A 10,877-nucleotide genomic window follows, 5' to 3' on the forward strand; every position below is an offset into this window, starting at 1 on the left:
CCCCCCCCCCCCCCGACACATCAGTGTATTCACCCACCAGGAAGCCCCACTGAGCTTTAGTGTCCAAAGTTTTTATTAGGGGTTTCATTACTTAGGCATGATTGATTAAATCACTGTCATGTGACTGAACTCAATCTCCAAGTCCCCTCCCCTCCCTGGAGGTCAAACTGGCTCAAAATCCCAATCCTCTAATCACAAAGTTGGTGTTTCTGGTGACCCCATCCTGAAGCTATGTAGGGGCTTGCCGTTAGCCAGCTTGTCAGCAGAAACTCAGGTGTGACCTAAGGGGCTCACGAATAACAGGCACATCTGTCACTGAGGAAATTCCAAGTATTTTAAAAGCTCTGTGCCAGGAACATGGGACAAAGACGAGACAAATTCTTTATTATACGATAGATAGGCATTGGGTGACCTAAGCTGAGCTGATGAGACACAACCCTATTGCACTTGCTGGAATTACTGGGAAAGCTATGATCTTTTTCTGCTAGGATTATGAAGCTGGTAGAGTGTAAGCTTGGAATTCTAGTGGCCATCTTGCTATCTATGAGGGGAAAACCTGCCTGACGAGGAATACAGTCCAGAGGAAAGCAGAGCTAAGAGACAGAGAGCAAGTTCAGATGGACATCGTTTGAGCCTGTGGCTCCTGCCATGCCTAACATCATTCTACCTCTGATTTTTAAATTCTGTAGACCAATAAACTCCCCCTCTTTTCATGTTTAAACTACCTTAAACGGGGTGTGGGGGGGTGTTCCTATTACTTGTAACTGAAAGAATCCTGAGTATTACATCCCCTGTTCGTAAGGAGGAAGAAGTGTTTTCCCTTTCATATTAATACCTTGGCTTAACCTGGGCCCTGGATCCATCCTTCCCACCTTCCCCAAACTTCACTCCTTCAATTACCATCCTTTCTACTGGCTCCTTTCCCCTAGGACTTCGGACGTAATCAGGTTTCCCTCAGGATTGAAACAAACAAGCAAACCTTTCCACCCTCTAAAATTGCAGCCCTCTGTATCTCTCTCCTTCCCTTTTTGGCCAAATTGTAGGGCAGCTCTAAGCATTCCTCCTCCCACTTGTTCACCTTCCATTCATTCCTCAGTCCACTACCATTGGCTTCTGCTTCCTTTTCACTTCCCTAAAGATAGTCTCAACAAAGTGACCAAGCAATCTAAGTCAGTGTATTCTATAGGAGACAATGGCAGTGCCCAGTACCATGGATCCCTCTTTGTCATTTGTGTGTGAAGTGTTTGCCCAATCTCCCCATACACCACACACACACACACACACACACACACACACACACACACACACACAGAGTATTCCCACCCCCCCTGGTCTTTGATGTGTGGTTTTTCTTCCAAATAATTAGACCTTCCAGATTTTTTTTTTTTTTTTGAGTACTGACCTCAGGCTACTGGAGTCTTTGCTTTGACGAAGTGCCTGAGAATTGACATCTCCCAGGGGAAGCCCTAGTCTACAGCTGAGGGATGTTGGTATATGAAAGGCCCAGCTCCCTTGTTTCTGGATAAATCTGAGGCACAACTTACATCCAGGGCTCCCTTGAGGGAGGAATCAAGCTGAACTACTCTCTTCCTGAGATCACATGTTTGCTTGGTTTCCTCTCCTGCTTCTCCCACTCCTAGTTTCTCCTGGTAGCACTTTTTAAAAAATCACTTGCACAAAAATTCTCATCGCAGAGTATGCTTCTGGAAAATCTTACCCAAGACAACATCTCAGCACTTTCTACTTCTCTTTCTTTGCCTGCCTGTTAAATGTGGCTTTCCCCCCAGAATTAGATTTCAGGCTCTCTTCTCTCTACATATATTACTGGGATGATCTCATTCGTGTCCATGGCTTTAACCACTACTCATGTCTGATCACGACCACACTAACTTGTGCAGCTGAGGCTGTAGATCCATCTCTGCTGGACAGCTCCACCTAGTTGCCTACAGGCACCTCTTACACCAATACAGTAGTCATTAGGCACATGTGGCTATTTTAATTAATTAAAATGAAAACTTTGGTTCCGGGAATTCCCTGGTGGTCCAGTGGCTAGGACTTGACGCTTTCACTGCCATGGCCCAGGTTCAATCCCTGGTCAGGGAGCTAAGATCCTGCAAGCCGTGCAGCATGGCACACACACACACACAAAAGAAAACTTCAGTTCCTTAGTCACACTAGCCACATTTCAAGTGCTTAAAAGCTACATGTGGCTAGTGCCTACCAAACTAGGCAGTACTAATACAGTACATTTCAGTCATTGCAGAAAGTTTTACTGGACAGCTTAGACACATTTCCAAACCTAACCCATCATCACCAGCCCCTTACCTTTCTGTATTCCTCACCTTTTCTCTCTCCTGGACAAGGATGGGCCAACTACAGAGGAAGGGTATGTAAAGGTATCAGGGAGGAGTGGGGGGTGATCACAGAACTAGAGGCCTTTCCATTGACATCTTTTTCTGAACTGGAAGATGGAATTGACAAAGATGGTGATGAAGACCTTAACAAAGGCCATCTGGGAGCTGATGTTAATTTGGTTAGAACTGGGGTAGAGATGGGGACAAAGGCTGGTTAAGCCAGAACTTGCCCTTCCACAATGATTTTTTCCAACTCCATCCAGTAGCCTCAGCCTCAAACAAACATCCTTGTGTGAGTCAGGGCATTTATCCATTTCCAATCTCGTGGATCACAAGGCCTTTGGGTTTCAGGATAAGCACATGATCCAAGCCAATCAGCTAAAGTCAGTTCTGGAAATTTTACTGCAAATCTCAGAAAAAAAGACACGCTCCTACGAGAGTTGCTAAGCTACTGGGACTTAAGTTTGGAGCTATGGAAATCCATTTTGCCACTAAGAGAGGCATGGGGAGAGCTCAGCCTAGAGGTGAACCACAGGTTCCCAATATCTTTTGGCCCTTTTATTCAGCTGTTCCTGAAGAAGCTTGATCCATTCTTTTCAATGGCTTGAGCCGAAAGATTCCCTTATTGCTTAGGCCAGTTGGAGCTGGGTCAATGAGAGACCTGATTGATTAGGATCTCATCGGGCTCATGATTTCGACTGCCCTCTACTACACCTTAATGACTCTCAATTTCTGTATCTGGCCTTGATGTCTCTCCTCAGCTCCAGACTGTATGTCCACCTGCCTCCTGACGTCCCACAGACATGCCCCAAACTGACCTCATTATTCCTGCCCCCCCAACCTTTATTTCCCAGTTCAGAGCTGGAACCTCCTAGAACCTCCAGTACTTTCCCCAGAGAAGCCAAGGTCGTAAGTTCAGCCTCCGCCTCCTCGCAGGGCCTCACCAAGGTCACCCGCATCTTCCCTCCCCCAGCTCTTTGGGGGCGGTGTCCTCGAACCCCTCTGCAGCCCGGCTGGGCGCTCTAGGCTACAGCACGCCCTTCAAAAAGCCTTCTCAACTCGGTTTCCGGTACCGGTGGTTCCTCTAGCCTTCATCAGGGTCTCGGGATTCTATTCCCCTAAGGTGCCTTCTCTATGGTTGACTGCTCCCTACTGTCCCGACTTTCCTCTGGGAGGACGCTCTGGTGGGACCCAACCCCGTCCTATGGCTGCTTCTGCGGTCCCTTTTAGGCGCAACTGGAGAAGTCACTGAGCCCTCCGAGACTCCCACCTCCTCAACTCTAGAAGGGTGGCACGGAATGGGAGGATGGCGGAAGTGAGTGTGAACGTGCCCTTCCTTCTCCTCGTTCTTCTCTATGGTCACTTCCTTCGGTGACGGGAAAAAGGGGGTCCCGGCGCCTGCGCAGAACTGGGCTGGGAGCTAGTCGCAGAGGGGGGGGGTGGGGCAGGGAGCGGGAGCTGCCGCCGCCGCCGGAGCTAACCGCGGGGACCGAGATGCAGGTGGGACCGGAACCGGAACCCCCCTCTTCAAGTCCCTCTTCCCTCTCTGCGACCCGGCCCCGGCGCTTGCGAGGAGCCTTGGTTGGGGGCGGGCGTGGGGGGCTAGAGGCAGGAGGGGCGCCCGGCCCCGGAGAGTGCAGCAGAGCGGGCTGCTTCCCTGGAGGCTGCGGCCCCGGGGAATGGGCGGGTAGAGAAGTCCAGGGAGGAGGGTCGGGTCGGAGTGGGTTGACCACCGGGTCCGGAGGGTCCGAGCCAGGAGCGGAGCCTGCACGCTCCACCACCCGCCCTTCGGGAAATATCACAACTGAGCCGAGAGGCAGGTGCACTGGGAAAAGGTGCCTGAGTCCTGCTTGGCAGAAGAGAAATTGAGTCACCAGCTCAGGAGCCGCCGGGTCAGCGGGCCTGAAGGGGGCTGGGTCTGCCTGTGGTGCAGAGGGTTGGGTCGGCCGGTGTGAGCTGAGGTGGCCTCTGCTTGGAGACTGGTCTCTCTGCTGTGTCTGCACCTCTTGGCTCGGTTCCCCCGTGCTCCATGACTTTCATCTCCTGGCGTCTTCTCGTTGGTTTGGAATTGTCCCTATGGTTGGAGCCATCTGAGTGTGTAGGGTCTAGGTCAAGGAGAAAGGGGAGGGGGCGCTGACCGCGGGTCTGAGCAGGAGTCTGGGGTTTGGGGAGATTTGCCTGAACTGCTTTCACCCCATTCTTGGTGCCAGTCATCTTCCAGTATAATATGGGGGAGGAACACTAACAGAAGAGCCATGGGTTGTAAATTCCATGCCCAGCTCTGCCACTTGCTAGTTGTAAGACGTTGGGAAGGCTCTTCCTTTCGCTGATTTCTCTTTGAGAAAATTGGAACCCATAAAGATAGTAATAACGGCAAGTCATTTATTGTGTGCTTACTTTGTGTCAAGCAGGGACATGTTCTGTTTAATTCTCCCAACAATTTTAGGGGTTAGGGATCATTAGCTCTGTTTTATAGATACGAAAACTGAAGCTCGGAAAGGACATGTAATTTGTTGACGATCACACAGCTAATAGGTGGCAGAGATGGAATTTCATCCTAAGCCTAACTCCAGAACCTGTGGCCTTAACCATCAGGCAAACTAGCCTTTAGGGCACGCTCCCCTGTGAGAGAAGAGGGAGGTGAAAAATCCAAGGCCCCAGCTTCCTGTTATATTTTATTTACTTTGGGGCCAGCAGAGACTTGCCCGGACCCAACCCACAGTCTGTCCTCACCTGGTGCTGCTGCCTCTGGGCCCCCACCTGGAGGGGCACCAAAGAAGTGGGCTCTGGGCATTCCAAGCCTCCTTGACAACAGTGCTTGGGTGCTGGGCCCTGGGGTCGGCTTTCAAGACAGTTGTTTGAATCTGTCATCCATCCATCCTCCTTAATGAGCAGCCTCCCTCCTCAGAGATGGACCTCGGGATGCATGAGGCAGGGTCTCTAAGCTCTGCAGGCCTAGCTCCCCTGAGAGCTGGGGCTGTGAGGGGCGGTGACTGAGGCTGGTGCAGTCAGGACTGTGCGGTGGGAAAAACAGTAGACTTGGAGTTCTGAAACTTTTTCTGAGCTTCGGGTTCCTCATCTATTACAGAGGTTGTTAAAACCTCTCACAGGGAAAGGTAAGAATGGCACATGGGAGGCACGTAATAAATATTGAAGGATGGTTTTAGAGAAGGGAGGTGACGTGGACGAGTCCCTTTTAGAGGAAGGTGCTGCACAGCCGTCCACCACACCTGGAGCTGAAGCCAGGGAGAGGACTGGGGAGGCAGCAGGGTGGGTGCGGGCTAGACCTGGGGGTGGTGGGGCACGAGGATCTGGGGAAGGGAAGGGTGGCAGCGTGGTGTTCAGCCCCGTTGCTCTCTTGTGGAGTCTAGACCAGAGGAGGGAGTCTGGCTCGGGGTGGGGCTCTGGCCCCGGTCCCACCTCAGCAGTGACTCGATGTATGTGCCTTTTCCTTCTGCAGCTGCTGCCGCTCACCCTGTGTCTTCTGGCCGCTTCCCTCTTTGCTGCCCCTCCCCACAGGCTCCCCCTCTCCACCTCCTGGGGGCCATCATGAATGGTGCCCCTTCCCCGGAGGATGGGGCCTCGCCCTCCCCTCCCCCCTTGCCCCCACCCCCTCCCCCGAGTTGGCGGGAGTTCTGCGAGTCCCACGCCCGGGCGGCTGCCCTGGATTTTGCCCGCCGTTTTCGCCTCTACCTGGCCTCCCACCCCCAATACGCAGGGCCTGGGGCCGAGGCTGCCTTCTCCCGCCGTTTTGCTGAGCTCTTCCTGCAGCACTTTGAAGCCGAGGTGGCCCGGGCGTCCGGCTCCCTCTCGCCGCCCATCCTGGCTCCTCTGAGTCCTGGTGTGGAGGTCCCGCCTCAGGACCTGTCCCTTGAGAGCTGCAGGGTGGGCGGGCCCCTGGCTGTGCTGGGCCCTTCTCGATCATCTGAGGACCTGGCCGGCCCCCTCCCTTCCTCAGTCTCTTCCCCTTCTACAACCTCCTCGAAGCCGAAGCTAAAGAAACGCTTCTCCCTCCGCTCAGTGGGTCGCTCGGTCCGCGGTTCGGTCCGAGGCATCCTGCAGTGGCGGGGGACTGGTGACCCTCCCTCCCCAGCGGGGCCCCTAGAGACCTCATCGGGCCCCCCAGTATTAGGTGGAAACAGCAATTCCAACTCCTCTGGCGGGGCTGGGACCATTGGTAGGGGACTGGTTAGCGATGGAACATCCCCTGGGGACAGATGGACTCACCGTTTTGAGAGGCTGAGGCTCAGTCGGGGAGGGGGGACCTTGAAGGATGGAGGAGGCGTGGTGCAGAGGGAAGAGCTGCTGAGTTTCATGGGGGCTGAAGAGGCAGCCCCTGACCCAGCTGGAGTGGGCCGGGGAGGAGGGGCAGCGGGGCCTACCTCAGGGGGAGGAGGGCAACCTCAGTGGCAGAAGTGTCGCTTGCTGCTTCGAAGCGAAGGAGAAGGAGGAGGAGGAAGCGGAGGAAGCCGTCTGGAGTTCTTTGTACCACCCAAGGTGAGAGCCAGAGGAGGAGGGTGGGCGACCGGGAGCGAGGGATTGAGCGCTGGGGACGTGACCCACATGCCTAGCTTTGCTTACTTGGATTTTTAAAGCTTTGCTTACTTGGATTTTTAAAGCTCCTGACTTTGGGTTCCTAGTGTGGGCAGGACAGAGAAAGTAGTGTTACTTGTCTAACTCCCTTGGGGTGTGGGGGGAAAGATGAATCTCGAGGGAAAGGAAAGCTGGTCTCTGCACACCGAAAGTCTGGATCTTGTTCTGTCTCCGACTTAGGCATCTCGGCCTCGACTTAGCATTCCCTGCTCTGCGATCACCGATGTGCGGACAACCACAGCCCTGGAGATGCCTGACCGGGAGAACACGTTTGTGGTTAAGGTAGGAGCCCTGGGCTCCCCTGTCCACTTGGAGCACTTTTAGCACATTGAAGCAAGGGATACTGATGCAAGGAGGGGCACATATGCCAGGTACCTTGATGGTGTGTCCCTGGGGCGGCAGCTTTTCTGGGACGAGGGGTGAGAGGGAGGATGTGCTTGTTCCTGTTGGGGGTGAATTAAGGCCTCGAGACCTGGAAGTGGCCTGTGGGCCTCCTCTTGTCCCCATAGGTGGAGGGCCCCTCGGAGTATATCCTGGAGACAGCTGATGCTCTACACGTGAAGGCCTGGGTGTCTGACATCCAAGAATGCCTGAGCCCAGGGTGAGGAGCCCGTCTTCTGTCACTGAGAGGACCAGGGGGTGAGGGTGGTGAGCAGCCTTTTGCCTCTCCCCTGGTGACTTTCCTCCCAGCACCATTTTCCCTGTCTCTGCAGACCCTGCCCTGCTACCAGTCCCCGCCCCATGACCCTCCCCCTGGCCCCTGGGACCTCATTCCTGACAAGGGAGAACACAGACAGCCTGGAGCTGCCCTGCCTGAATCACTCGGAGAGTCTGCCCAGCCAGGGGCTACTGCTGGGGCCCAGCGAGAGCAGCGACCGCCTTTCTCAGGGTAAGGGTGGAGCCTTAGAGAGCTGTGAACCTCGGGACCCACCACGCAAGAACCCCGGCCATCAGGCCCAGGCCCTCTCTCCAGGCTCTGCTGTGCATCCCATACCTGCTCCTCAGCTGCCACGACCAAATGTCTGACTTTTGTCCCCGAACGTGCCTGACCACAGTTTACAGTTTAGAACCATCACCATCAACAGCCCCACACGAGCCCCAGGCCAGCTCCTCTCCAGCCTTCTATGCCCGGCCTTGTCCCCTTTTCTGTAAGCCTTGTGCCGGCCCCCAGTCTGGCTAGAGGTAATGGTTCTCTTCTCCAGAGCTTCCAGAACGCTTTGTACACATCTTTGTTTTGTTCCTACTCTGCATCTCTGTGCACATGTTAACAGTACTAGATTTTCTTTTGACTCCCTACTTCTAAACACACATGTATGCTACCCACATACATAAACACATAAAGATGTGTCTACCTGGCCCCAGCTCACCTTTCTAGACTCCACTACACCCTTTTTTCCTGATCCTCCATTCCGAGCTTCAGTTTCACTGTGCCTAGCACACAGGCTGTATGCAATGAGTAAACAAATGAATTAAAGACTCTTAAGAGCCGGAACGGACCTTACAGGTCGTCCATTCCAATCTCCTCGTTTCTCAGGCAGCTAAGAGCAGAGAGGAGAAATGGCATTTCTGAGGGCATCTGAGAGTCACTGACAAAGACAGCGGCTATGCCAGCTTGTTGCCTGAACCATGGCACTCTGCACTCCGCATATTCCCATCCTCGGAGCACTGATTATGTATGACGTGCCTGTAGGCTCACGCCTGCCGCTCAGCAGACATTGAGGAGCGCCCCAGTACATCCTCGACCCTCTGTTAGGCTCTGGGGCAGGATGAGGAGCTCAGAGCTGCCCCGTGGGCTCGCAGTCTAGCGGAGTTGGCAAGACATCACTCCCTCTAAAAAGCAGGACTCCCAAATGGAGACCCTGTGCTTAGTGTCCTCTGAGCGGCACCAGCAGGAAGCCTCGGGAGCTCAGAGGAGGAAGAGAATCATGGGAGGTGGGATAGATGGGGAATTCTACACAGGCGAGGTGAGAAAAGAACGTGGCTTGGAGGAGCTAGGGGAGCAGAGACCTGAGATGGGGAGAGGCCCGGAGAGCTGGAAAAATTAGACGGGATAATTGGGTTAAAGCGGCGAACATAAGAATACAAGTTAATGTTAAGGTCAGGTTGGTTAGGTTGGGGGGATTCACAGAAGGAGGATCTTTGATGCCTCTCAGAGTTGGGGGTTTTGTCCTGCAGGCAAAAAAAGGACCCCTTTGTAACGTGAAAATATTTGAGGGATTCTACCCACCCCCATCCCCACCTCTGCGACTATAGCTGTAATTTCAGCTGTTGATTCAGAAGAGATGTGGGCACATTAGGATTCCAGGACCTTGTTGGAATAACTGCAGTCCTTCAGCAATGCGTGAAGCATAAGTTAGGAGTCATTGATAACAATCAGGGCTCAGTGCCTGAAGAAAGATTCAGCATTTCAGCCATCTGACCACCAGTGTACCCAGGGTAACCTGGCTGGTGGGGAAGTGGCCCAAGCAGACCAATCCTCCCAAACAGGAGCTTCTCGAGCTCTCAATTTTGCCCTCCTCCTTTTTTTTTTTTTTCCAGGGGCATATGGGGGCCTCTCAGACCGCCCCTCAGCGTCCATCTCCCCCAGTTCCGCCTCCATTGCTGCCTCCCATTTTGACTCAATGGAGCTGCTTCCGCCAGAGTTGCCCCCCCGTGTCCCCATTGAAGAGGGACCCCCAGCAGGGACAGTTCATCCCCACTCGGCCCCCTACCCACCCCTGGACACTCCGGAAACAGCCACAGGTACCAGAGGTGTGAGTGTGTGTCTGCCTCCAAGCCTGGTTGACCACCTGCCTGAAACTCTTGTCTTGGGATCCTGAGGGATCTGACCTGGGGGGTTGGTGGGGGAACAGACGGGGAGTGACATATGAGGGGAAAGGAAGGCTTTTCATCTGCCAGGATGAGGGAGGCTTCCCTGACACCTCAGTTTCCTTCCCTCTCTCTTTCCTGAAGGGTCGTTACTGTTCCAGGGAGAGCCAGAGGGAGGTGAGGGGGATCAGCCCCTCTCAGGGTATCCTTGGTTCCACGGGATGCTCTCTCGACTCAAGGCCGCCCAGTTAGTGCTGGCTGGAGGTACCGGCTCCCATGGCGTTTTCCTGGTACGTCAGAGTGAAACGAGACGGGGTGAATATGTCCTCACTTTCAACTTCCAGGGCAAGGCCAAGGTGAGTGAGGAGAAGGCTCCACTGTAGGCAGTGGGCCTGCGGGTAGAGTGGGGAACGCTGCCATCAGGGGAGAAGGGTTCTGTGACTGGCAGGGTTCGGGCTCCTGCTTTACCCCACTCATCCTGCCCTCAGCACCTGCGTCTCTCGCTGAATGAGGAAGGTCAGTGCCGGGTTCAGCACCTGTGGTTCCAGTCCATTTTTGATATGCTCGAGCATTTCCGGATGCACCCCATCCCTCTGGAGTCCGGAGGCTCCAGTGATGTTGTCCTTGTCAGCTATGTCGTGTCCTCCCAGCGACAGCAGGGTGAGCAGAGCAGGTCTGCAGGGGAGGAGGTGCCCGTGCACCCAAGAAGTGAGGAGGTGTGTGTGCCAGAAAGACGGGGCGGGGGGCTTGAGGAGGAGAGGCTTTGTCAGGGAGAGAGGGGTAGAGAAGTTTCCTGTGTGCTGGGTTTCTTGGGGAAAGGAGTACACAGGGATGTAGGAAGGCAGGGGGCTCCGTGCTGGAGCCGGGAAGAAGTGGAGAGCTGGGCTGGCGCATTCCCATTCCATCGGACCGTCTGTTCCATCGTTTGTCTCCTAGACCATCCTCCCTGGCCTTGTCTTTGCCCTTCGTCACAGCCTTGCCTTGGGCCTGCCCTTCTTGGGGGTGCTCGGTCTGATCCCCCTCCCTCCTCCCTTGATGTCTGATGTCCCTGTCTGATCTCTCCCTTTTCCCCACCCCAACGTCCCATCTGTCCCCACGTTGCCCCTCCCCCCCCCCCAGGCC

General features: G+C 54.4%; 1 protein-coding gene and 1 non-coding gene across 5 annotated transcripts in view; both read left to right on the forward strand.

Moving 5' to 3' along the window:
* Positions 1-2,031: 2,031 nt before the first annotated feature.
* Positions 2,032-2,103, forward strand: TRNAE-UUC (transfer RNA glutamic acid (anticodon UUC)). Its single transcript has one exon. It is a non-coding gene; the product is annotated as a tRNA-Glu (tRNA).
* A 1,569-nt stretch (positions 2,104-3,672) lies between these two features.
* Positions 3,673-10,877, forward strand: part of SH2B1 (SH2B adaptor protein 1) — an 8,413-nt gene continuing 1,208 nt past the window's right edge. For 2 of the 4 annotated variants that reach the window (XM_007452803.1, XM_007452802.1), the window contains exons 1-8: positions 3,673-3,854; positions 5,815-6,851; positions 7,128-7,229; positions 7,457-7,548; positions 7,661-7,836; positions 9,486-9,689; positions 9,900-10,111; positions 10,244-10,415. In XM_007452803.1, coding sequence (XP_007452865.1) covers positions 5,904-6,851; positions 7,128-7,229; positions 7,457-7,548; positions 7,661-7,836; positions 9,486-9,689; positions 9,900-10,111; positions 10,244-10,415 — 1,906 coding nt within the window. In that variant the 5' untranslated portion in view covers positions 3,673-3,854; positions 5,815-5,903. Of the gene's footprint in view, positions 3,855-3,889; positions 4,171-5,747; positions 6,852-7,127; positions 7,230-7,456; positions 7,549-7,660; positions 7,837-9,485; positions 9,690-9,899; positions 10,112-10,243; positions 10,416-10,877 lie in introns of those variants that run through there. The other 2 variants (XM_007452804.1, XM_007452805.1) reach the window with 2 other exon arrangements.

The sequence above is a fragment of the Lipotes vexillifer genome, unplaced genomic scaffold, assembly GCF_000442215.2.
Source record: "Lipotes vexillifer unplaced genomic scaffold, Lipotes_vexillifer_v1.1 scaffold426, whole genome shotgun sequence".
Lineage (NCBI taxonomy): Eukaryota > Metazoa > Chordata > Mammalia > Artiodactyla > Lipotidae > Lipotes > Lipotes vexillifer.